General features: G+C 41.3%; 1 protein-coding gene and 1 long non-coding RNA gene across 2 annotated transcripts in view; one reads left to right on the top strand and one right to left on the bottom strand.

Moving 5' to 3' along the window:
* The window catches only part of HGD (homogentisate 1,2-dioxygenase), a 43,295-nt gene that overhangs the window by 6,741 nt on the left and 10,085 nt on the right, over positions 1-26,469 (top strand). The window contains exons 4-10 of the mRNA XM_082712075.1: positions 3,721-3,826; positions 16,910-16,969; positions 18,879-18,970; positions 20,085-20,119; positions 20,926-21,005; positions 21,587-21,686; positions 23,962-24,086. Of these exons, the coding sequence (XP_082568201.1) occupies positions 3,721-3,826; positions 16,910-16,969; positions 18,879-18,970; positions 20,085-20,119; positions 20,926-21,005; positions 21,587-21,686; positions 23,962-24,086 (598 nt within the window). The remainder of the gene's footprint in view (positions 1-3,720; positions 3,827-16,909; positions 16,970-18,878; positions 18,971-20,084; positions 20,120-20,925; positions 21,006-21,586; positions 21,687-23,961; positions 24,087-26,469) is intronic.
* Positions 2,056-26,464, bottom strand: LOC309853843. Its single transcript, XR_014305985.1, has 3 exons — positions 25,325-26,464; positions 4,226-4,290; positions 2,056-2,493 (listed from the first exon to the last, which is right to left on the bottom strand). It is a non-coding gene; the product is annotated as an uncharacterized lncRNA (long non-coding RNA).

Raw genomic sequence — 26,469 nt, 5'->3', positions numbered from 1 at the left:
GCTAGTATCAAGTGACTGGTGGAAGAAAGTGAGAGACTGGTTGCATGGAGTCTGGAAAACACACACGTCCAGCTCCATTTATAAATTCTCACTTATATTCAGAAGAAAATGTCCCTAATAAACTGTCCTTCCCCTAAGAGAATGCCCTCAATAAACTGTCCGGTTGAGTTTCCAATTTTGGTTTACTTGATTTTTTTTTTTTTTTTAAATAATGGTTAACTCAGAATTATAGATGATTCAGTATACCTTCTCTAGAAGATGAAGTATTATGTTCTTTGCATAAAAATATTGCATAACTAAACTTGGGCAGTTGAAAGTTCAAGTATTATGGCCCCTTGTGGTTTGAATTAATAAGGTTTTACTCTTTGGAATTTGCCTTTATTGGAAACCAAGCACATTCATTAGCACAATGTGTCATTTTCTATGTTTGCTCTAATCCCACAAGCCAGGTCAATGAACTCATTCCCTTGACTGACTCCCATGGGGCAGGTTGAATGCAATAGATGTGTGGTTTAGGGAGGCAGTAAGTGCTAAGGCTTAAACGAGTAGTGTCAAATTATAGGAATATCAGGCTAGGGCCTCTGTGAAGAGGGCTGCTCCTGATATTGGAGATCTGGGATGAGGGCAGTTGGTCTGGTACTGCTTAGTGGGAAGGACTGGGTATACCTCCACAGACTCCTCCTGAGAAGCAGAAGAGATAACCAGTACAACAGCACAATGGACCACGCAAATAAAAAAGGTGGTTCTCTTTGGTGGTTGATTATGCCCACTCTGGGGTAAGGTCCCCTGAGTTTAAATCCTGCCTCCTTCTCTTTTCAGCTGTGTGACCTTGGGCAAGTCATCTACCCTCCCAGAGCCTCTAGTTCCTCATCTGTAAAAGAGATAATGATAGTACCTATTTCATAGTTGTGGTGAGGATTAAAGGAAAGAATGCCTATAAAATACTGAGCACATTGCCTGGCACACAGTGAGTGCTCAATGAACATTAATTTTCCTGATCATCATTACTGTTGCCATAGCTGAGTTTTTCCCGCAGTACAGGGTATCTCTAGGTTGTGTCAGAGAACTCAGTGTGAACTATGGCAAGTGCTATGCTATCGTGTCCATATCAATATTGCTTCTCTCTTCATAACTATGGGCATGGAGAGAAGAAGAGAGAGTTTCTCATACTTCCCAAAATTGGGGGTTAAGTCTATTGCCATTTAATCATCTCTCTCTTTCTCTACAATCCCAAACAGTCAAGGTAAGGTAAGCACACTGACAATTTCTGTCCGTTCTAATTTATGACAACCTAGCCTCCATGACTATGTTCTTGATTTTATGGCCCATTCGCTAATGGGACACCTGGACTCCAGATTCTGCTGCCTACCCCCATTATTCAGCGGTATCTTCAGCCAGCAGGAGCTTAGCTCTGTTCCAGGAGGCTGAAAAGGAGCTGTTGGCATTTCATTAAGAAGCTGGCACCTTTCCTTGAATCAGAATTAAATCTCTGTCCAGGGCAATGTAGTGCTGCCTGGGGAGTTTTGTAAACAGCTAAAAAATAAGGGACACTAGGCCTGGCTCACCCATCTGTTTAGAACTCTGCAAAGGTATCCACAATAATTTTGTGAAAATGCTCAAAATCCCAAGTGGAAAGAAAGAACCAGCTCCCTCCATAGGTGAGCAAGCCTGGGATTCTTAGAGTGAGTCACTACTCCTTTAAACCACAGAGTGGTGGGTTCTCACAAAACTATCAGAGATTACAACCACCAAGTGTTAATTTTTATCTGATTAGTTAGCTGAGCCCTTAGGTACTGAGAGGGGAGAGTCAATACAGATAATGTGGAAAATCTGGACCATGATAAAAACCTGGATGATTAGGGATAGGCAGACAATTCAACTTATATCTAGTAAGTGAGCACCTACTGTGTGTGAGTCATTCTAGATACAGAAGCTGAATCCTTGCAATCCTAGGAGATAAGGATAAGAAACAGGATCAGGGAATTTTTGTAACTTGCCCAGGATCACACAGTTGCTTCTAAGATATACATACATTCCCTTAACTCTAGACACTACTGGAAGCTGCAGAAACTCAGTTTATTCATAGCCTGAAGTCCAAGGTCTAAGGTCATATCATTTAAAAGTGGAGGAATCAAATGGACACTAGACAAATCTACCCCTTTTATCTCCCCAATGGTTCATTGTGGGGCCAGGCAGACTCCAGCCCTTGAAGTAGACTGACATAGGGCTTAAGGGGCCACAGCCTGTTCAAGCAGGTCTGGTCTTCCATTGTCAGAGGTAGTGCTTCTTATCATTCTGTACACTGCCAGAGTGATGGCCTCTGAAAAGACATGGGTCCCGCTTAGCGAGTTTCAGAGTCCCTCTCGACTTCTGGACAGTTCTCCTGGTGTCCTTCAACACTTCTGCATCAGTCTTCTTCTCTTCCGGAAGCCTGAGGTCTGGGTCCTGGCAGGGGGATCTTTGTCTCAGGCCTTATGTATACAGATAATAAAACTTGAAAAGGAAGGAAGGGAGGGAGGGAGGAAGAGAGGAAAGAAAAAAGAAAACAAAATTACAAATATACTTACTATAAGAATATATGCACAGATCTTACGATGTTGGAGTACAGAGTGTTAATTTCCTAAACATCTTACAAATTAATATAAAAAAAAAACAATAGAAAAATGGTAAAGGGCACAAGTAACTCATAGTAAAATTACAAAGGACCAATAAACATACAGATTCTCGACCTTACTCATAATAAAGGAAATACAAAATAAAAATGAGATACTATTTGTTACCTATAAGGCCAAAATTATTTTTAATAATACCCCAGGAGCTCCTGGGTGGCTCAGTGGGTTAAAGCCTCTGCCTTCAGCTCAGGTCATGATCCCAGGGTCCTAGGATCGAGCCCCGCATCGGGCTCTCTGCTTAGCAAGGAGCCTGCTTCTCCCCCTCTCTCTGCCTGACTCTGCCTACTTGTCTGTCAAATAAATAAATAAAATCTTTAAAAAAAAATAATACCCCATATTTCTGAAGACTTGAGTTATCAGTCACTCTCACTCATTATTGTTTTGAGAACAAAGTGGTACAATGATTTGGCAATTTTGTTTATATATGCACTCGTGATATATGAGAATACACAGGAACATTGGTAAGCTCTGATGCTGCTGGTAATTGGATCTGAAGAAATTGAAAGAGAAATTGAAGGACCCATTTACCCTTAGGGAATTTGAATTACTTAAATTATCTCTACCAATAGCATATATTACTGTTATAATTTTTTTTTAATTTCTCAAAAATAGCAAAAAAACTACCCATATTCTCTCAATCTTTGTAGGATTCATTGTCCTCACTTTCCAGAGTAAGAATTAGTATCCAATGACATATACACACTGATGTTTTTCTATGGATTTTCCTGTACACTTATCCCTCAAGGTACTTTTCCCCTTCCTTTGTAATTGTCATTGGGAAAGACAATGCTTCATTTTTTGTTAGCATGGGAACCACAAGAGCCAGGAGCCTCAGTTTGAAGAGTGATGGGTAGAGTCAAAAGGTGGGAAAAGGCCAGTGGCTATGAGCAGCAATGGCTATTAAGAAGTAATGCTGTGTCATTGTTTCTCACAATGACAAGTCACAAATCGTTGACTTGAGCACCTTCTGGATCGTACTTCCTGAGCCAGTTTGCCTATCCCTCATAACACCACCCTAAGGCTTTTATGTGTCCTTGTTTTCTCCCAGTTGGCTATATAGGATTCTACCTTCAGTGTCTCACAAGCCCTTTGAATCCATCGACCAAGGCCATATCACTCACAACTGGGATGAAGTTGACCCCGACCCTAACCAGGTAAACTGGTCCTGTGCGTTGGCACATGCCATGTATCCAAAACCTTGATTACAAATATTTAAGTCAAACCTGGGTCTTTGAGAAATTAGACATTGAAAAAATATCAATATTAAAGTGTATCTGTTCTTTTGCTCAGACTTGGGTGGGAATTTTGGAATTGACTATTCATGTGCACGAGTGTGTGTGTGTGTGTGTGTGTGTGTGTGTGTGTTTATTTACTCTGCTTTCGGTAATGAGAGAGATGCAATACTATAGTGGACTGAGATCTGTTTTTGTTTTTTTACCTTTGAGAACTCCAGTATACCCCCTTTGTCCAGCTTAGGGACACGCCACGGATAACAGGTATATAATGAAGGAAGCAAAACAGACCCGGGTTTGCATCCCCACTCCCCCACTTACCTGCTGGGTCTTTGAACAACCGTGTTTCAACTCTACACCGAGGTGATTACATCTGCCATGCAGTGCTGTTGGGATGAAAGAACAGGTGTGAACGTGCTTCACACTGTGCTTGGCACATAAGAGGCAAGACCCAGGGCTCGGATACAGCCATGTTGATATAATCACTTAAAGGAAGCAATATAATATCGAGTATAAAACCTTGAATTTTATATTCAGGTCAATGTGTTTATTCATTTTATATTATTTTTTTATTCTGAAGTCCCTCTCTGCCAAATTTGCAGAAAACAACTTCATGTCAGTCTTGCCTAGGAATCACTGGTTTTAAACAATGCCAAAGTAGGAGTAGGGGTTGGGCCTTGCTGGTTGGTCCTCCCTCCCTGGGTAATGTTGAGATGCGCATTGTTCTGCTGTCATCAGGCAGAGGCTTGGGCATGGAGTCATCTGCCAGTCCAATTTTGGTTCTGTTGTCCCAGGTAAGACACACAACTCTTCCCTCCTTCTTGGAGCTGCTGGGTACAGGTTCAAGACTCTTCTTGGTATTCAAATTCCACACAGACCCATCAGCCACCCATTCATTTCTCTCTCTCTCTCTCTCTCTCTCTCTCTCTCTGTCATTCTCTCCTTCCCACAGCCCACAGAAATCTGACGCCTCCTCTTTGTTTACCAAGACATTACATCTATACCTACAAATCCCTTTCCCGTAAATGCTTAACAAAAGCCAGCATAATCATAGTCACTTTTGATTTCCTGCTCTGCTCCACCTCTCCTAATTACGGAAATCTCGGAGAACTGTGTACCTGAGTGCTACCTACTTCTCTCCAGCAGGGACAGAAGGGAGGCCTTCAGAGTGAAAGCCAAATGTGAGTTAACAACTTAAAATGTTAGCCGTCTCATAGCCATTTTGAAAATAAGATATGTTGTCTAAATGACTGCCCCTTAAACTTGTGTGAAGTTTAATGCACGAAGCCAACATCCTCCCTGTTCACCACTGGCCTATTTTTGCCTCTCAGCATATGGGAAAAGGTCAGTCCCTGCACCAGCCCCCAACCCTGCAAGCACCGTGCCTACCAAGTCCCAAAATCCAGCTTTCAGCTCCTGTCCGTTTCTGCTTCCTCCAGTCAGGGCTCTTGTGCAGACCACAGTTTGCACCACCAACGTGGAGACTCTTGTCTTCACCTCGTCCTTGAGTCTCACCTGGCTTCCTATTCCAGGCCAATCTGACCACTTTCTCTCCCACCCTCAGGTTAAGAATGCCCCTGGCAGACCATCTTCATTTAACCATCTAGTTCCCCACTCACCTTGTAAAGGGCCATAAATCATTCTATCCAAAGTCACTGCTTATTCTCTGGGAATCTCCCAGATTCCTCAATGCCTTACATCTCAAATTTGCTAATTCCTCTTTTAAAGTTATAATAGTCATGCTTGTTTGTTTTTGACCAATAGATAGACCTGATTGCTTAATAATGGAGCTCTATCTTCTATTAGAAAATATAAAGGAGGGATACTTGTACTTTGATAGGATTCCTGGTTAAACTAAATAAATTAGGCATTTAATATATATACTAATTTTGGATGATTGAGAGGGTGTATGAGTCACAAGGATTTTCCCTATTCCTTTCTTCATGCAGCATAAGGGAATACCCAATTAAATTTCTGCTAGCCCTCTCCTGTGGAGCCAAATCTCATACTATACAAAGGAATAGGGTGGTTGTAGAATCAGCAAGTAAGACAAAAATTAAGTACAAACAACATTATCTCTGAAAAATCCCTTGACTTACCCACAAATTATAGGATACGTGGTTTTGTGTATGCCATTCTGTATGGTAATTCTTATGTACACTGAATTGGAGAACTAACTACACAAGTTGAGCTAGACTATAAGAAGGATTGCAGGGAAAGGCCATAGGTAAATATTCAGGAATTCAAATTGTGGGGACTTTATTTTTTTTAAGAATTTATTTATTCATTTGACACAGAGAGAGAGCACAAGCAGTGGGAGAGACTGCCAGAAGGAAAGGGAGAAGAAGGCTCCCCACTGAGCAAGGAGCCAGATGCAGGGCTCAGTGAGGGGCTCAGTAAGAGGCTTGATCCCAGGACCCTGGGATCATGACCTGAGCCAAAGGCAGATGCTTAACCAACTGAGCCACCCAGACATCCCCCATGGGGCTCTTATGATAACTACCAAATAATCAGTGGTAAATAAGGCAGAGTGGGAAATTTCAGTGCCCCTGACTACTCATATCATCCACACCAGTCATCAAAGCCTCTATAACCTTAATACAACTTCATAGATTTTTTTATGATGTACAGCCAACAGTGAAGCCACACTTATGTTTGTATAATTTATTCGGGGTAGGAGTCAGGTTTTAAGTCTGACCTTTAAGGAAAATGTGAGTGTGATGTGTTTCCTGTGAGGGTGAGAAGTAACATGCTCATGTTTTTAATATATTATTATTTCTATGACTATTATAGATACATTTTATTTAACATGAATACACCCCTTTACGGTAATTATTTTGTAGTACGGGTAGGTTATCCATGGAAGCTAACCTCACCCTGATAGAATTTTTCTGGTTTTGTCTTGTTATAAAAGCAATGCATACTTAATAAAAACTCAAATGATGTAGATTAACAAAGGAGAAAATGGAAGTCTCTCATAGGCAAGAGTCAAGTATGCCATTTTTGCATGTTCTTTTATTGTTTCGTTACTAGTTAACACACACTTTGAGAGGGAAGTTTGAGTTAACTGTGTTGAAAAGCCTGAGTTACTGCAGAGGCATCAAAAGAGCTGCACCAACAGTTTCTGCTTGCTTTCTAGTAGATACTCAATATACATTTGTTTTTTCTCCTTCCCTGTGTTTCCCATTCCAGCCTCCCTTTGCACTTCTCCTCCGACTTGTTACCTTTCTCCAGTTTTGAATTTCTTCGAACACAGTCTTTACGATGGCCACCAAGTGAATTTCTTCCCCATTATTTCCCTTCTTTCCATTTATGACCTTGTGCTCACACACCTTGGGGCAGCCGTGCCCCAGAACTCAACACTGTCTCTGTGAGCAACCACTCTGCCAAGGTAGTGGTTTATTATCCTCTTGTCCTGTGACTTACCTCCCCTGCTGTCCAGCTTCCTTTGCCCTGATGCACACATCCTGGCTGTTCATGCTACGTCGATTCTTTTGTCTTTTCATTTACACCTTCTTGACAAGTTAATATCTCTTTCCAATTTTATGCTTCATTAATAACCACAGCAATCTGCATTCATCACTTCACCCCTCTCATAACCTCTTCCAAATATGGACGCTAGACTCTCATCAGGAAAGTCTCAGAAAATTATATTTGGGTACCCATCTGACAGTCCTTCTCTGTTGAAGCCTGTATCATAGGTATGTCTTCACCTGTCATAAACCAAAATAAATAATTCACCAGTTTCACCAACTCCCCAAATTAGTCATCTCTGGGAATTTGAAGACTTGAAAATCACCTAATATTTCCTTCAGGAGAGCATCATGGGGTATGCTATCATCACTGTCACCTTTGATACATTGCCAGGAAGACTGAGGATGATGTTCCCAAAACCTTTATTTCCTCTTAGCATATATTTAATCAATTGTCTAAGAATTAATGAAAACACTTTTTGAAACAAACATCTTTTTGAGTGTATTTAGATTCAGCCTATGGACATAACAAGTTCAATCCATTAATATCTCACATAAGAAATACACCTAATTTTGTTCATCATGTACTTTCCTCTAACTTCTGGAATCTCAGAATCTAACAAACAAATCTACAACGAGTTTAACTGTGATTTTGCAGATTTCAATTAGCATTCCTGAATCAGCATTCCTCTCTAAAGATCAGAGTCCTTTAAAGTTTATCTTTATTACTAAATCCCTAACTTTTTGACTTTCAGAAAGTCAGACTGAAGCCAGTTAAGACTCAGCTAAGGAAATTATCTCTTAGTTCTCAACCAGTATAATTTGGACCAAGTGATAAACACCTCATAGCTAATTAAAGACCAAGCCATAAAATTCCCTTTTCCTCTAGGACATGCAAATTACCAAAAATGCTTCCTAAAAATACACCCTTCCAGGGTATTTGCTGTTTAATTTGTCAAACTATTCAGTTCCACTACCCCTAAAAGCCCCCTCTCTCCAAAAATGTCCTGGATTTCCCACTTCTTTAAAGCTTTTGACCAAGCCTCTCCTATTCACACCAGATTTCTAAGAAAGAAATCTAAATCCATTTTATCACCCCCACTCATCTCTCAACCCTTCATAGTTGAGCCTGTCCAAACTACCCTATTGAAACTGTATCTTCTTTAAAAAACAATAATGCACTCCCCACTATTAATATGTTTCTATTCAAAACTTAAAATAAGAATGTCAATGCCCGAGGGCTCCTGGGTGGCTCAGTAGGTTAAGTCTCTGCCTTCAGCTTAGGTCATCATCTCAGGGTCCTGGGATCGAGGAGCCCCACATCAGGCTCCCTGCTCAGCGGGAAGCCTGCTTCCCCCTCTCTCTCTGCCTACTTGTGATTTCTCTCTGTCAAATAAATAAATAAAATTTTAAAAAAAAGAGTGTCAATGCCCAATAATCCCATCAATGCAGAACTAACCACTTGAAATGTTTCCGTATCCTTCTTTCTAGTCTTTTTTTTTTTTTAACATTGTAAATAAGATCTAGGGTCCCATGCAGCCAGAAACCAAAAGTAATTGAGAATAATTCCAATCTTCATTTGTTTCTCCTGAGAACACTAAAGAATACCCAATACATGACCTACAAGAACACTTGGTAAACTCCCCTTTCCCCAATTCCCCCGGACTCCAGCCATCTCACACCCAAGTCCTCTCTCATTTCACAGCGCATCTTCCCAAGCTCCTCAGCCCCTCCTATGATTCACAGCCTGGCTCCTCCTCCTCCTCATTCTCCTCCTCCTCATCCTGCTCTTTTCTGCCCCTGGAGAATGAACTTTTGGTGTAGGTTCTGATCCCCTTTCCTAGGAGATTCACACGTGAAACATGGATCTGCATGGTGAGGCTGGAGTTCACAAGATTTGAGAGGAAGGCATGAGGATGGGCAAATTGGAGTTTTCCAAAGAAGCAGGGAAGGGCAGAGGAAGGGCTGTAAATAATCGTATATTAATGTTGTTTTAGAAATCATTTATACAAACAAATCAAAAGTAGAAACAGACCCATAAATACAGAGAACAAACTGATGGTTGCCAGAGGGGAGGGGGTGGGGTGCGGAGATGTGCAAAATGGGAAAGGGAGGGGGAGATACAGGCTCCCAGTTATGGAATTAATAGGTCATTGGGATAAAAAGCTCACCATGGGGAATACAGTCAATAATATTATAATAGCACTGCATGGTGACAGATGGTAGCTACACTTGTGGTGGGCATAGCATCATGTATAGACTTGTCAAATCACTAAGTTGTACATCTGAAACTAATGTCACATTGTGTGTCAACTATACTTCAATTTAAAAAATATCAGTTATGTATATATTTACTCTAATGAAAGTCATGCTGTAATACAGTTTTACCTCGTAGGTTTTTTTTTTTTAATTTAAACATCATATTTTGTGCCTTTTCCCATGTCTTTTTTAAACTTCTTGAGTACAGGGAATTTTTAACTTGGCTTTATAATCCAATATATGTTTATAAGACAATTATTCTACTGTCAGATACTTAGAGTGTTTCCATTTTTACTATCATAAATCATCTATGGCTAAATACAATCCTTTCTCCTCAACATCCCAAAGCCTTCAAAGGTTGACTTCCCTCTCTTCTTCCTGTGCAGGTGTCCAAGATAAGCAATCAAGAGCACTAATTTACCATCATATCTTTCAAACCCTCCACTCTCTTTCATGTGCCCTACCCACCAGCCATACTGGAACTTTTACCATTTCAGGGCAATACCCTAATACCTGAGGCAATACCTGCCTCAGTACATTGTGCTCTTTCACCTATCTGGCATTTTCTCTTTTTTCCTTATAAATATTCACCCATCCAAATCCCACCCATAATTTATGATTCATCTTAAAGACCACTTTCTTCCTTGAGCCCTATATGTATTTCTCAGGGTATTTAAGAATATGTCTCATCATCTTCATATGACCTGCTGTGTTCAGCACATGTCTTCTTCCAAATAGTAGAACCACAAATACTTGTTGAATTAACTCCCTGAGAGCTCAGATCCCATCATTCTATAAACAGACTAGATTGCATTTTCCTAAAGGCATTCACTGGTGTTTGCCAAAAGTATTAGAGAACAGGTTGCTCTCTGTTCAGCCCTTTTGGATAGCTTGCTGGCTCTTTTAACAGTAAATCTCCATCAACTTGCGTTTCACTCCTTGGAAAGATGTTGCTATTTTCTGAAAACTAGATTATTTCATTGTGTGTATCTCTTATTTTCCATATATAAGAATGTTTTTTTTTTTTAAGATTTTATTTATTTATTTGTCAGAGAGAGAGAGAGAGGAGCGAGAGTGAGCACAAGCAGACAGAGTGGTAGGCAGAGGGAGAAGCAGGCTCCCGGCTGAGCAAGGAGCCCGATGCGGTACTCGATCCCAGGACGCTGGGATCATGACCTGATCCGAAGGCAGCCACTTAACCAGCTGAGCCACCCAGGCGTCCCTATAAGAATGTTAATGGGCTGTATGCCAAGACTTATTCCCAAGGGAACATTTCTCTTCCAAAGTCATTTCACTTACCTATTTCCTTGTTTTTCTATCAGAAAGTGCCCACACTTCCACCTTCAAGGTCTTCTGTAACAGTTTCCCTGAGGGCAGAGACTGTCAGTGTTTACTGCCAGCATGGGACATTAAACCTGGCACACAGAGAGGTCCCCAATAAATCATTTGAATGAATTAATATAAGGGGATTGAATAAGAATGTTGACACTGAAGAACCTTAGCAAGGTTCTGGTCCCAGAAATAAGACTGGGACCAGAACCTTAGGAAGGTTCTGGTTCCAGGAATCAGACTGGGCAAGGGCAACTTAGCACTGGAGGAGTAATAAATAAGGGTGAGATTGGAAGACCAATACAAGACCGTTTAAGGGAGGCAAAGCCTGCATTTAGAAGCTATGCGGATCATGAATAGTTTGGGAAGCAGAACAAGATAGGCAGGGATATAAAGGCTCAGGTTGTAGGTTACTAAGAGAAACTGGGAGCATCTTGGATTCTGTTCTTAGTAGAGAAAACTTCTCTAAACCATCAGTCCTTTCACTTCTAAAATTGAGATGATAATCCTAGGTATCTCAGAAGGTTGTCGTGAGAATTAAATGTCATCCAACAAATATTTACTGACTATTATGTTTCATGCTCTATGCTAGGATCTAAGTAATGGATGTAATGCTCTTAGTTTTATACTCAAGTGGGAATCCAGGTTTCTATTTGTGAAAAAATGTCATTCAAATCCAATGAAGAGTTACCTTTTTTGTAGTTTGATGAAAGACTTTTTTCATTTAAATTTTAGTTTGTTAACGTACAGTGCAGTACTGGTTTCTGGAGTAGAGTTCTGTGATTCCCCATTTACATACTACACCCAGGGCTCATCACAACGCAAACCCTCTTGAATACCCGGCACCCTTCTACCCATCCCCCAACCACCTCCCTCCATCTACCCTCAGTCTGTTCTCTATTGTTAAGAGTCTCTTATGGTTTGTTTCCATCTCTCCTTTTCTTCCCCCTTCCCATATGTTCATCTGTTTTCTTTTCATGAAAGACTTTTGAAAGTCTGAATAAAGTATAGTGACTTGCATCCTCCTTAACTGTGTTCTTGCCTATTACTTTGAAGAACTCCAATGGGTCACTCAAAGCCTGATTTCTCTCCACAAATCATGCTGGCTTTCCTCTTAAATTACTAGATTTGCTGAAGAATGCAGTGAGCCACTGTTTTATTTTATTCACCCCCCACACATACACACAGCTTTTTGAGTCTGTACTTAAACTCACTGTAGTGGGATTACCCTGGGCCTCTCCTAGCCATAGTTACTGCTAATAATTGCTCACAAATTGTGGTCACTACAAATTCTTAGTTACTTCCAAATTCTTAGGTGATATCGGCTTCTAATGATATGTCTACTTTAGTCAGCCATTATTGTTCAGAGTATCTAACTCATCTAATCTAGTTGAGTCCAAGGCCATTTGGGAGGGAGTTTCAGTAAATTAAAGAATCTTAGTGTTGAAAGTGATACTCAGATCATCCAGTCCAACTCCCGATCTTCTGACTCTGGAAATACTGAGACCAATTCTCTAATTTCTTTTTCATTACTGAGCATGCATTTTAAATCCTGATCATTAAATGTTGCCACTGATTCTGTTTTTCTCCAGTAACCTTAAAAAAAAAATTTTAAGATTTTATTTATTTATTTGATAGATAGAAATCACAAGTAGGCAGAGAGGCAGGCAGAGAGAGAGAGAGGAGGAAAAAGGCTCCCTGCTGAGCAGAGAGCCCAATGTGGGGCTTGATACCAGAACCCTGGATCATGACCTGAGCCGAAGGCAGAGGCTTTAACCCACTGAGCTGCCGAGGCACCCCACCCTAAAATTTTTTTAATTCTAACTTGGTAGTCCCTTGAAAATGCTTTCCAAATTATTTCTAACCACCTCATTTCTGGTAAGTAAAAGTTTATTTTCCAATGGAATTTGTAGGATACAGCCACAAAATGTGTGAAGCAATGATAGAAGTGAAAGAAATAGATAAATCCATAATTATAGTTAGAAACTTCAACATCTCTCAACAGTTGATAGAAAAACTACACAGAAAATCAGGATATAGAAGAAGTGAGGGTTTTTCACATACCTAAAGACTTACATTCTAGAGTTAAATTCTAGAAAAATTCTTTGGACTTTTAGAAACATTTCCCAATTTACTATTGCCAGAACGTCACTTGACCACAGATAATCCCACAAATTTTTTTTAGTCTTATTCTTTGAGATATTAGCAGGGTTCTTGGTGCCTTACATTTATTCATTCATTCAATCATTCAACAGAAATTTATTAATATCCTCTATTGCCAAGATACTACATTGAGTACTATAATTGATTTCATTATTTTTGAAATGTTTAATAATTAAATTCCTTGTGAAGGGTTATTTAGCAATAATATATAGTATGAATTTTAAAAACTTTTGAAAAAGTTATAGGACTAAATCAACTAACAAGCATCCTTTGTCACTCTTAGAAGCTCTTCTCTGAAGAGAATTCTGGAATTATAGTTTCCTCCAACACCCCATTGTTACATGTAAGAAAAAAATACAATCAAGAGAGACAAAATGACTTGACTTGTCTGAGGTCACAGAATAAATGGAAACAGAGGCAGTAGCAGGACCCAGATCTCATTCCTGGCTCAGCCCAATGCACAGCCCTGCTTGGGCTGGCTGTGGATCAGAGGTTACTGCTCCACAGCATGCAATTAAACTGAACATCTGGCTTTAGCAGGAGATGTTTCTCCTCTCTGCTTCATGGGTTCTTCCTGTTTTTCATCTCCCCAAATCTCCCTCCTCACATTCCACAACATATCACACCAAAGTTCCTGACAAAAATCTCTTGCCCAAAGATCAAAAGCTGGCTTCTTGTGAGTCAAGGATTTATCAGAACCAGCTTGGGTTTTTATTACCCTTCATAATGCACTGAATATAGAACTTGTATAATCTGCTGCTGTCAGACCCAGCTGATAACTTACTTCTTTGTCTATACCATCTCCATCATTTGAAGGGTATCATTTTTGCATTAGAGAAGATTATTCAAGACCACTGCCTCATCTAGTGTGTGGGTCCTGTTGAAGGCATGCTCTCTACATCATCAGGTAGGGCCTGTCCATCCGACAACCCTGGCTCTTTCCTCATGACTTGAGGGTTGATGTGCTATAGAAAACTAAAAAACTAACCAGCAAAAACCAGCCAAACCAACCTCTCAGCCTCTCTGACTTAGTTTTTCCCACTCACAGAAGACAAATCTCTTCTTTGGGATTTAGGACTTTTTTCCACCCTCAACAGATATTTCAATTTCAGGAAGATATACAAAGGCATATACAACAAATCAGGCAGTGCTTCTCCTATTACTAGAATTTCTTCTCTTTCCTTTCTTTCTTTCTTTCTTTCTTTCTTTCTTTCTTTCTTTCTTTCTTTCTTTCTTTCTTTCTTTTCTTTCTCTCTCTTTTTAAAAAAGATTTATTTGAGAAAGAGAGTGTGTGTGCATGATAGGGGGAAGGGCAAAGGAAAGGGAGAGGGGAAGTAGACACCCTGCTGAGCACGGAGCCCTATAGAGGGCTGGACTCAAAGATCATGACCTGAGGGAAACCCGAGGTCAGACACTTAACTAAGCCACCCAGGCTCCCCTTCTCTTTTCTTGTTCTCCTTTTTTCCTTAGGTTTGTAAATCTTTATGCTGGTGCTATTTAAATATCCTTGCTACTTAGTAGCTAGCATGTCGCTGCCATATCCGGCCAAAGATACCACAATTTAGTTGACTGATTAATTTTTTGATTGGTTGACGGGGAGGACTTTTCTGTATATGATGCTTAGTTTAGCAATAAAAGAATCACAGAATCTCTGGCTGGGTCTGCTGGTTCTTAAAATGTAGCTGTCCTGGGGCACCTGGGTGGCTCAGTGGGTTGGGCCGCTGCCTTCAGCTCAGGTCATGATCAGGGTCCTGGGATCGAGCCCCGCATCGGGCTCCTTGCTCGGCGGGGAGCCTGCTTCTCTCTCTGCCTCTGCCTGCCTCTCTGCCTGCTTGTGATCTCTGTCTCTCTCTCTCTCTCTCTCTCTCTGTCCAATAAATAAATAAAACCTTTAAAAAATTTTTTTAAAAAAATGTAGCTGTCCCATTAGTAGACCGTTTATAAAATAAAGCTCTTATAAAATATAGAACAGATTCTGATTTAATTTAGTCTTGGGTCTCAAAGTCCTTCTGGGTAATTCTCATGAGTAACCAGCTTCAGAACCTCTGGAAAGGTCTAAGATGTTGCTCAGGCAACCGTTGATCTGATGCTTAAATCCCTTCCATTGGGAAACTAGACCAATGACTCTTCTTGGGACCAAGACTTTAGGTAGTCTAGTCTTCCAGACAATCTTCCTGGCTGTACAAACTGCACACTGCTAACATAGAGGGAAGCAGTATGTGGTGATTAGTACGAGACTAGAACTTCCTCTCAAAAAAGCTGGTAGTGCTTAGCTGTGGCCCTTCCTGATGTCAGGGGATCACCCTCCTAAGTCAGTGGTTTTCAACCAGGGAAAAACTGTCCCTCAGATGACATGTGACAATGTCTGGAGACATTTTTGGTTCTTACAACTTGGGGTAGTGCTAGTGGCATCTAGTGCATAGTGGTCAGGGCATGCTGCTAGATATCCTACAACACAGGACAGCCCCACAACAAGGAGTTATGCAGTGCAAATGTCAAAAGTGCGAAGGCAGAGAAACCCTTTCCCAGATCCTTGCTCTCAGGGTCCCCTCCCTCCCAGGAAATATCACCTTTAATGGAATTAACCCTAAACCTTTTCCTTTTTTTTTTTTTTTTCCCCTTGGGGCTTGAACTCATGACCCTGAGATCAAAACCTAAGCTGAGATCAAGACTCGGATGCTTAACCAACTGAGCCATCCAGATGCCTCTAAACCTTTTCCTTCTTTCTGAGGCACGATTTCAACAACGTTTTTTCAAGCTGACATTTTATGTCCTTTTTAAGTAGTCCCAGGATGAGATCATCCTGTTTGGCTTTTAAAAAATGAAGACCGCCACCTGACTATGTATGTCAGAGAGGCAGAATAATCCCAGTGCCACTTTTCCCACTTGCCGCTTCCTCTCCCACTCAGCTGCCTTTCTGAGATATAAAATGAGCCAAGCCCCATGACCTAGGGAAGGCCTGACTTGCCTGCACTGACTGGGTGCCACAGCCAGTGGAGTCGGCCATGGGGGCACAGGCCAGGGCATGAGATGTCCTGGGGTTTATCTGCTGCGAGGCTGGCTGGGGCGTGCCAGCTGCCAGGTTGATTAATAAGTCCTGAGCTGACATACTTCTGGCAGGTCCTCGACTGCTGATTTTTCTCCCTACTTCCTTAGATCATTTCGTTATTAAATTAAAGATTGTTGTGATTTAAACTGAACTGCCAGGCAGCCTGGGGACAAATGTGGGGTTTGCTGAAGAAATGGAACCCGGTACAGCATTTACTAAATCCAACCTCAGTTGGGTGCTTTTTCTTTCTCTTAAAGAAATAATTCAAAACTCCCAAGGCTGGAAGTAGAAGTAGAACCTTCCCCTGCAGTGTCAGGAGCCCACACAGAGAGGCGGGCAATGCCAGGAAAGGGAGCCGATTATAAATAGCATAAGAAGCAGCATCAGTCAAAACTCACCGATGTGCCTGAGCAAAATGTTAAAGAAAACAAACAGCTTCTGAAATAAGAAGCAATGATCTTTTTTTTTTTTAAATTTAAAGTGCTAAAGAATGAAAAATACACACACACACACACACACACACACGGATTAAACACACACACATACACACATCCAGAGACCCTTTAGGAAATAATGAGTAATTATTAATTTCAGAACAACAAAATTACAAGCAATCGGAGTCACACAGGATGACTTGCCATCCTTTCTCTGTGTAACTGATGTTATTTATTTAGAAGGCCTATGTCTTCCCTTTCTAAAATAATTTACTTTTACGTGTGTTTTTTTCCCCAGCTTCGATGGAAACCGTTTGAGATTCCAAAAGCATCCCAGAAGAAGGTGGATTTCGTGAGCGTAAGTCAATACCATCCACGCCTTCCCTCTGCTCTCCTTTCTTCCCTGGTGAGTGATCCAGCCATTGGCCGGCTGAATGCCAAGCGGCAGCCAACTCAGAGGTAGGCAGCAGAGACAGCACCACCTGCCCCTGCTTCCAGGGCTGGCCAGGGATGTCTTATTTACAGGCACCAAATGGCTGAGGACACCAAGGGTACTGGTGAGCGATTTACAACCTCTGAATGGCCAATGGAAATTGAGCATTTACCAGTCTCTGGTTTCTTTGTTTTGGGCTACAACAGGGATTCTGACGCTCCCCCCCCCCTTTTTAAAAATTTTGTTAGTTACCATACAATGCACTATTGGTTTCTGGAGTAGAGTTCAACGATTCATTCCTTACATACAACACCCAGTGCTCATCACAACAAATGCCCTGCTTAATCCCCATCACCCATCCAGTCCATCTTCTACCCACCTCCCTCTGTCATCCCTCTGTTCTTTCTCTATAGTGAGCAGTCACTTAGGCCTTATTTCCCTTTCCATGGACTCCTTTAATAGCCTGGTAAAGCTTGTATTTTTAAATGAATAAAATAAATTATATAAAATTACAAAGAAGTTGATCCTATTGAAATACAATGATAAAATATTAAAAAAACAAATTTGGTTTTATAGTAAGTAACATATATGCTTCCTTATCAATGCACTGAGTCATAAAATCTATGGAAAGATCTAAAAGCTATAGTTGTTAGAAGTGTGAACATAAACAATATTCTGGAATAGCTTGTAACAACTATAATGTGATCTAAAAATATCCGTGATTTCTATCAGTGACCAGGTTACAGAAACTTCTAATATTTCTGTAGTTTGTTGCTTACATTCATATTAATTGAAAGAAATGATACATTTGAGAGATTAGTGAAAATAAATATATAATTTTGTTCCCATCCAAGTTCATGAACTTTCTGAAATGGACCTAGAATAGCAACGACTCAGGATGACAACTCTAGTTAATGCAATGCTGATCAGAAGTTCTACTTGGTAGTTACAGGTGTTGGGAGTATTAGAACACTTATGCTCAGATCAAACCATATGTAGGGGAAAGGGAAGGGAGCTACAAGGCAGAGGGGCTCAAAGAAGCCAGTAGAAGCTTTTGCAGACCAACCTTATCCCATGGCTCACTTAGGGAGAGTCCAGGTGCCCAGCCATGGGTCAATTTGTTTGGCTCATGCAGAATTCCTTATGTAGATTAAGTGCTCCAAACTCTATGTAGATTGATCGAAATAGACCCCAAACGGGCAAACTGAATTAAAATATGGAAAGAAGTCCCCCACTCTGGGTGAACTATGGATATCTGCAGGAGCAGAGCTCCCACCTTTCCATCTGCAGGTCTGGGACTGAGAGTTTTGAGAAGACCCATGTCTTAAGGTTTCTTGGACTGTAGATGATGAGCAGAGAGGATACAGTTGGTCAGAATGCTTCCAATTCTCTATTATGGAAAAATTAGGGCTGATCCTATGTATAAGCATGGGATTGCCTAGCTGGTGAGGTGTATTTGAGGGGCATTAATTGGTTCCTAACGTGACAAGCTTCCTCCCTAAGCATCCTAGGTGCTTGGTTTTACCTCTGAAAGAAACTCTCCTCCAAGCTGATCTTAAGCACCAAACAGATAAAATGCCAGGTAAGGTCATCTTAACCACTGACACAGTTCAGATCTAGGGCCATGGCTGGCAGCTAGGGTGAGCCACCACCTTCCAAACATAAAACCCATAAATTTGAGCTCCTCAGAGGCAGGCTAGACCCCAAATGTCCCCCTTGTCACACAGAGCAGACCTAGTAGAACCTTGTCTCCAGGCTCTCAGGGACCAGGAGGAGGGATAGCCTCTTGGACAAGACTTGCATACACCCTTCCTTCTCCCGTGGTTCCTTCTAGGGCCTGCATACCTTGTGTGGAGCTGGAGACATAAAGTCCAACAATGGACTTGCCATCCATATTTTCCTCTGTAACACCTCCATGGAGAACAAGTAAGTGTCTCAATGCTTGGGCAGAACATTCCTATTCCCCAAGAGCTGTTGGCCAGAGAGTGAAAGCCAGGTTGTTGTTTTATTGTTATCGACTCCCACCCCCCCGCCAGAGCAACATTGATATACATTTATTAATAAATGAGCATTTCAGTTTTGACTGATTCTTGTAACATGAACAAGAATTTCACATAACAATGCAAATAGAAAACCGACAGTGGGCATTAGGAAGCTAGACGGAATTTTGACTTTAACCAGGTTTGGGTCAGAATATCTCTAATTTCTTAAAGTTCCCCAGGGCTGTTCCAAAGTCATACTGCATGAGCAGCCATTAAGGGCCACATGTTGGTGTCTGGTCAAGATGACAGACTTTGGCTTCAGTTATTAAATGTGTAAGTTTAACATTCCTTAGTAGAGGAGCTTACATTTTGGATTTTTTTTTTTTTAATCAGAAAAAAATATGTAAATGACATTCTGCCTCTTCTTGGAGAAGCAGAATCTCATAGCAGCTTTGCACACACCTCTGGAACCAGACTGTTACATCCAAAGCCTCACTCCTCCTGGCTGAATAATCTTAAATAAATCATTTAACTTCTCTGAGCCATGACAAGGCACTGAAGATGTCTCTTTGGATCCAACATCATATCATACTACCTCCTCTCTTTTCACCTGAGCCACACTAACCTTCACTCAGTTCTTTCAACCTACCTCAGGGCATTTGCATGTGCTATTCTTTCTGCCAGAAATGTTCTCCTGAGTCCCCAAACTCTTGCCTAGATAATTCCTTCAGATCTCAGGTCAAATGTCCCTTCTTCAGGGAAGCCTTTGCTAACCTCTCACATTAAATCAGGTTCGTTATTCCTTCATCCCCCTGAACTTGACTTTCATAGTGTCGTTACAGTCTACAATGATCAGTTCTATAATTATTTGATTTCTATCTGACTTCCTACTAGACTCTAAGCTGCATGATGGCAGAGACTGGGTCACTTTGCTCACCAGTTTATATCCAGCACTGAGCCTGGCACATGGTGGGTGGTAAACAATAATATGTGGAGTGAATTAATTTGTCTGGACAGTGTTAAAATCGAAATAACAGGAATTATTTCTTATGTTTCAGATGTTTTTACAATTCAGATGGGGACTTCTTGATTGGTAAGTTCTGAAGATTACACTGTGAAGTGATCCCCAGTCACAAGCTACTTTTCAATTAATACATATTACTTTCCTTTATCCTTCAGTCTGTCTTACATAGTGCAATCTACAGACTGAGGTCAAGAGGCCATTGGTGGTCTGGAAAAGATTTCTGCTGTACCTCAAAGACCCTGGTTTATTTCCTGGTCTCTCTGTCTTTGCCCATCTCTGCAGGGCCTTTCTAATATGGGAGATCTGGGAAGCTTCCCAGAAATAAATAAATAAAGAGTAATACCAATATTTGATTAAATTATTAAGATAACTCTACTTGTCTTCAAACCCGCCCAAGAAAAGACCATCTGTCACTGATCTCTGCCATTTAGATAAAAATTTTCATGATGCCATCTAAAACAGAATGCCTACTAGATATTTCTCTGGTCTACCCATTCTTTTTGATGGTTTCAGTATTGATATTTTGCAGTGACCATTTTGGTGTAGACATTAAATATGCAAATGCCAGACTCACTGGAATTATCAGAAATGAATGGTTTTCTATCCAATTTCTGCTGCCCTTTTTGGTCAATCCACAGAACTGGGCATATACAAGCTCCTTACCTGACAACCAAAAGTAAGCAGAACGATTTTTTTCATTCACTTTCTTCCAGTTAGTAAAATTGCTAACCTAGGTTGTCAGAATATACATTTCCCCCCCCATGAGACTCAATAAAACTTTTCTTTTGGAGTGAAAAATCAGATGCAGCCCTTGAGCCTTTTACTCTTCATGAAGTGGTAAGAATTGTTCACTGCTGCCCTGTCTCTTTTGTTAGTTCCCCAGAAAGGGAAACTTCACATTTACACCGAGTTTGGCAAGATGCTTGTGCAGCCCAATGAGATCTGCGTCATTCAGGTTGGTGATGTGTCCCCTTCTCCCCTGCCTCTCCCTAATTTGGGAACAATCAGATGTTGCAGCTGCTGTCATTTCCAACTCTAAAATTTCTTGGTGGATCGTGTCTGAGCAAAGGGAGGGAGTTTTAGTCATGCAGGAGGCTCCTTGTGCAGAAGGGGAAGCAAGCTTGGATGCCTGATTTGTTTTAAAATAGGACATAATCACAAAGCAAAGAACATTGTCAATGGTCATGTGTATGTCAATACTCATACACACTTTGGATAAGGCTCTGTTCCCATGGACTGGTGTGGAGTGTGGGGTGGGGTGCAGTGAAGATTAATTTCTTAAAAATTTGGCTGTATCAGAGCACTGGTTTCTCTGAACCCAATGGGAGATTAGAGTAGAATTGGTTTGGGTCACAGATGTGATTACGGGTTAAATATTTCATTTTAACTCATCTTTGAGCTGGTCAACTCCCAAATATAGCTCAGCAGACTATAGCTTTAGTTTTGCATCTGGGGCTAGCTGTGGCTCTGGGTCAGCTTCTTCATAGTCATACGTATGATTTGGGAGTGCACACAACTGTCTGCTTCCCATTCCAGAGAGGAATGCGGTTCAGCATTGATGTCTTCGAAGAGACCAGGGGCTATATCCTGGAGGTCTACGGTGTCCACTTTGAGTTGCCTGACCTGGGACCAATTGGTAAATCTTCATTACAAACTTTTAAGTTCCCTTGAGATACAGGACAGATAATCACATGGGAGTTAAACATCCTTCTCCCCTCATGATCTCACTCAAATTTCAACTTTCTTCTCTAGACAACTTCTCTAGATCAAGTGTAGTTGGGAATTTCAAAAACCTATTAGAACTCTCTAAGCAACCCTAGACATTTTTTTTTTTCAGACCTCTAAGTGTAGGGGTTCTGTGCATTGGTTGACCTAGTTGATGAAATGAAATCATCAATTAGCTTATTAGTAGATCAGTCCATCAGCTAGTCTTGGCCCTATGTTGTGCTGAGAGTAATGATGGGAATCTCATCAAGGGTAAGCCTCTTCCCATAAAATACGTACATAAAAGTAAACAGCCAAAGCCAACCCATTATAAATCTCTCACTAGAGTAGTATATAGACCTTTGGAGAGCAAACAGTATGTAATAGATTTCTGGTTATACAGTGTACACCCTAAAGGATTTAGCAGTTTGGGTTACTGGGGGCCAAGTCACCAGGAATAGCGTTATAGAAGAGATGAGATTTGACTAATTCTTTTTTTTTTTCTTAAAGATTTTATTTTTATTTATTTTACAGACAGAGATCACAAGTAGGCAGAGAGGCAGGCAGAAAGAGAGGGGGAAGCAGGCTCCCTGCTGAGCAGAGAGCCTGATTCGGGGCTTGATCCCAGAACCCTGGGATCATGACCTGAGCCGAGGGCAGAGGCTTTAACCCGCTGAGCCACCCAGGTGCCCGAGATTTGACTAATTCTTGATGAAAAGGGGAGGACAAATAAAAAGGAAAGGGAACAGCTTAAGCAAAACCATACATGTAGGAATGACCTTTGTGAATAAGAGGGAGATCATTTTCTTAAGTCAATAAGTTGTGTGTAGACAATAAAGTGGGCGAAAGCTGTAAAAACAGCAAGGGCTGTACTCCTATGGAAAGGGGACGTGGGCTGAGAGATGCATAGTTTACAAACTTCACATTCCAAATCAGCACATTCCACAAAATCTACACAGATAACTCTGGGCCATGAAGGAACTAGAAACCTCTTCCATGAGGCAGCCTCCATGAGGCAAGATGAAAACTTTCAAAAGTGAATCAAGGTCCCCCCACCCCCGATTCTTCTGGCAAACTGGAGGCAGGAGAAGAGAAGAGAAGTGAAGGTGGTAGGAGGAGTTGCTCTCAAAACATCTCTTGGAGTAAAAGAAGTGGCTGGGAAAATTGGCCCTTGGTTTCATCTTTGACATGCTTGCTAAAGGTGGTGGCCACACCTCCCAGTTCTTCCTTTCTTTGTCAACAGCTTTTTTAGAGCAAAACAGGACAGGCCATCATGTGCCTTCTGGTCACTCCCCTGGGGAGATCCAAATAGTCAGAGGAAGGTGGGAGGCAGGAGAAAGGCAGCTGGAGCCATGGTGGGCCGTCTGTCATCCTGTTCGCCACCCGCTCTTCCCACTTCAGTCTGGCTTCCTGCTGCTCTACAGTCAGCATAGCCTCCAGGTTCTGTGGAACACGTACCCTCTGGAAAATATATATAATTTACTAACCAGCTGGGGGCTTATATTTTTTAACCCCAGGAGCTGGAAATGATAAAACACTCCCCATGTCTCTCCTCTCAGAGTTAAATTATGTTTTTGCACTTATACTTTTTATTTTTGGTCTTTTGATTTATTTTCTTTCTCTGGAGGGAACACTCGCTCCTAAACAAAGGTAAGGAGGCAAGTCCTGAGTACTCTTTTCCTGAGTGGCAGACAGATTTGTCAGGCTGGAGAGCAGTTTTGCAGACTTGGATTCTGACTTCTGTCTGAGGAGCAGAGGCGTGCCTGGGGCAACAGTATGTAACCCTTCCTTTCTGAGATTGGGGACTGTAGATGAGTTCTAGAATCATCACGGTTTTCTTGGGGAAAAGTTCTAGGATTCTACCAGACCTTCCCTGAGCCTCTTTTCTAGTCTCATCCTCTCCCCTCATCTGCAGTGAGGCAATGATGCACGTAACATGGTCAATAAACCGCATTTACTCTACAACTTTAGAAGGTGATACTGGTGAGGATGATGATGATTTTCATGATTCTTTTTCCTAATCAAATTCCTTGAGTCTTCCTAAAACGGTACCAGATTGGGATTCCAATGAGCCTTTGGACAATGAAAACAAATAGTGCAATGGCTCCTGACATGGCCCTTTCTCTTTGTGCAACTGTGGTTTCAGAATGTGATTTCCAATGTAATTTCAGAAGTGTCTAAAAGACTTTTGGGTCGCTGTGTTCTAGGAGCCAATGGCTTGGCCAATCCTCGTGATTTTTTGATACCTGTTGCCTGGTATGAAGATCGCCAAGTGCCAGGTGGCTATACTGTGATTAATAAATACCAGGGCAAGCTATTTGCTGCCAAACAGGTAAAGTAAGAGGGTCGGGGGACAAGAAGGGAATAAATAGTTATTAAGCACCTACTGATTGCTAAGGCCAGTGTTAAGTACTTTACATATATTATATCCTTTCATCTTTACTATACCACTGAGATATTACAAATAAGGTACTATTTGCCTCATTTGTAGTCACAAAAATGTAGTGACAAATAATTTACCAAATGTCATAGTAAATGGAAGACCTAGCATCAGAACCTATACCTGTTTGACTCCAAAGGTCGTGCTCTATCCCACTCACTAAGCAATAAAAATCCTGGCAAATGTAGGTTTCTAAAAGTGGTGTATAAAATATACTATACAGGCAGGGTAATATGTTATGAAAAGGGAAATGAGTAAACAAGCAGATCATCTAAGATTTATATTACCAATGGCCACCATATTTCAAATACAAACTATGACTTATACAAAAGAAGTAGAAATCAGTTAATTAGCTTGGCTTAGTTTATACCACCAGCCTTGTAAACTCGGAAGATAAGCACAGGCATAGATATTAATATGATGATAAATAATAACATAATATGTAATCTATACTATCTTAGCATACATTATTATTCAATGTAATGAATATAAATTAGCAGAAAGTAATTATATAACCAAAATAATCCAAAGATTTCTTCTGTTTACCATTATTTATTACCATTATTTCTGCCCATTTGACATACATCTTATATTTTTCAAGGCATTTTATTTTCCTTGGACAGCATCCAAAGTAGATGGTATGCTAACCAGCAGAGGCCAGCTAGTTTGGCACTTAAAATTAACCCCTGAGAGATAATTGTCAGCCTCATTGACACTGTCACTTTCATATTGTCTGGGTCAGGATTTCTCAAAATGTGGTTTAGAGGCCATAAGCATCAGAAATCCCAAGGGAGGCTTGTTTGAAATAAATGCAAATCCTTCAATGTTACTCCAGCCCAGCAAAAATAATAACTTCTGGGCATGGAGTATGGAAACCTACATTCATTTTAAGCATGCTTCCCATATTATTTTTGACATACAGTTGATAGAGAACCACCATTCTAAAGGTAACCAGCAGCTCCATGGGTTTCCACTTTCTAAGTGGACTCTGTGCTCCTTATTCCCTGTGTGACCTCCCACACTGATCCATTATCCCTTCTTGGCCATGATCTGTGCCCTGGCAGCTTAACCTATCTGGGCTCCCCAGCCAGCCAGTTTGGGTTTGGATTCAACTAGTGGGAGGTACTCACAGGAAGTTGCAGGGCAGGAGGAAACACAAGTTGAGGGGTTTCTTCTCCTGTTTCTCCCCTATTTGGGACTGTGTCCCTACATGATCTCAGTTCCTGTTGGGTGGCCCCAGTAGCATGCTGGAGCCAGGCATGAGAGAGCTGACAGACTCTTTCTTCCCAGCTTTCTGTTCAGCAGCATTTTATTAGTAGCCCAAAGGTGATTGGGGCGGAATATTTATTACCCCCGCCAAATTAGCAAACGCTATAAAACAGAGAATTTTTTTCCTCCAGAGAGCTAGCTGCTAGTTGTTAAATATTTACCAGCATACCACTGAGCGGCCCCTTCTTCATGGTTCTAGCTCTTGTTGGAATCCTATAATAACATCTTCCTCCCATATCCTACAGGCAAAGGGATGGCAATGTCTTCCCACTGTTGTAGGCTCAGAAACCTCAGCATCTAGTCAGTTCACCTAACCCTAATCACAGCTCTGTGAGCAGTCCCTTCAGTAAAGTCTCTAGAATATTTTTGAGTTAGATGCTGTTTCCAGAACAGATGCATAGCTGCCGTGGGGACTCCTGTCACAGAGCACCGATCCTCTCCTAACCCAGAGCAGGCCCAAGGAGCATCACCTCGGGAGGGCTCTAAAAACTCAAGTTCTTAGGACTGGAATTTTAGATACTGTCTCACCGTCCTGCACTCAGCAGCCCAGGCACTGTGTGTACCAGAAGCTCCTCTGGGCAGTAATTACCTGGAAAGCAGTCCCAGCAAGTGCCTGCCCTCTGCACCAAGAAACCCAGACAGTGGCTCAGATTGGCTAGGAATTGCTGACCTCCACAGATGCTCACAACTCTGTTGAAAATTGTTGAAAGGTCACTACTTGGAGAATGTGCTGTGCTTCTGCTGCACATGTGATCGGAGGCAGCTGCTGCTTATGAACTGGAAAAATAGGGTTACTGGCTGAGCAAGGGACAGTTTGAAGGCACGTGAAGCAACCACAAAATGATTCAGGGACGTAATTCTCCCAAAGGATGCCATGACTACAATATGAGAACAAAATCAAACCAAAAAGAGAAACAATGATGCCACGTACAAACTGTGGCAACTATGGAAGCATTAAGCACTAAGATTATCTTTTCCTGCTTTTTTTTGTGTATCTGTATGTGTG

This window comes from Mustela nivalis (assembly GCF_964662115.1).
Source record: "Mustela nivalis genome assembly, chromosome: 1".
NCBI classification, from domain to species: domain Eukaryota; kingdom Metazoa; phylum Chordata; class Mammalia; order Carnivora; family Mustelidae; genus Mustela; species Mustela nivalis.
This window is presented reverse-complemented; position numbering and strand designations above follow the sequence as displayed.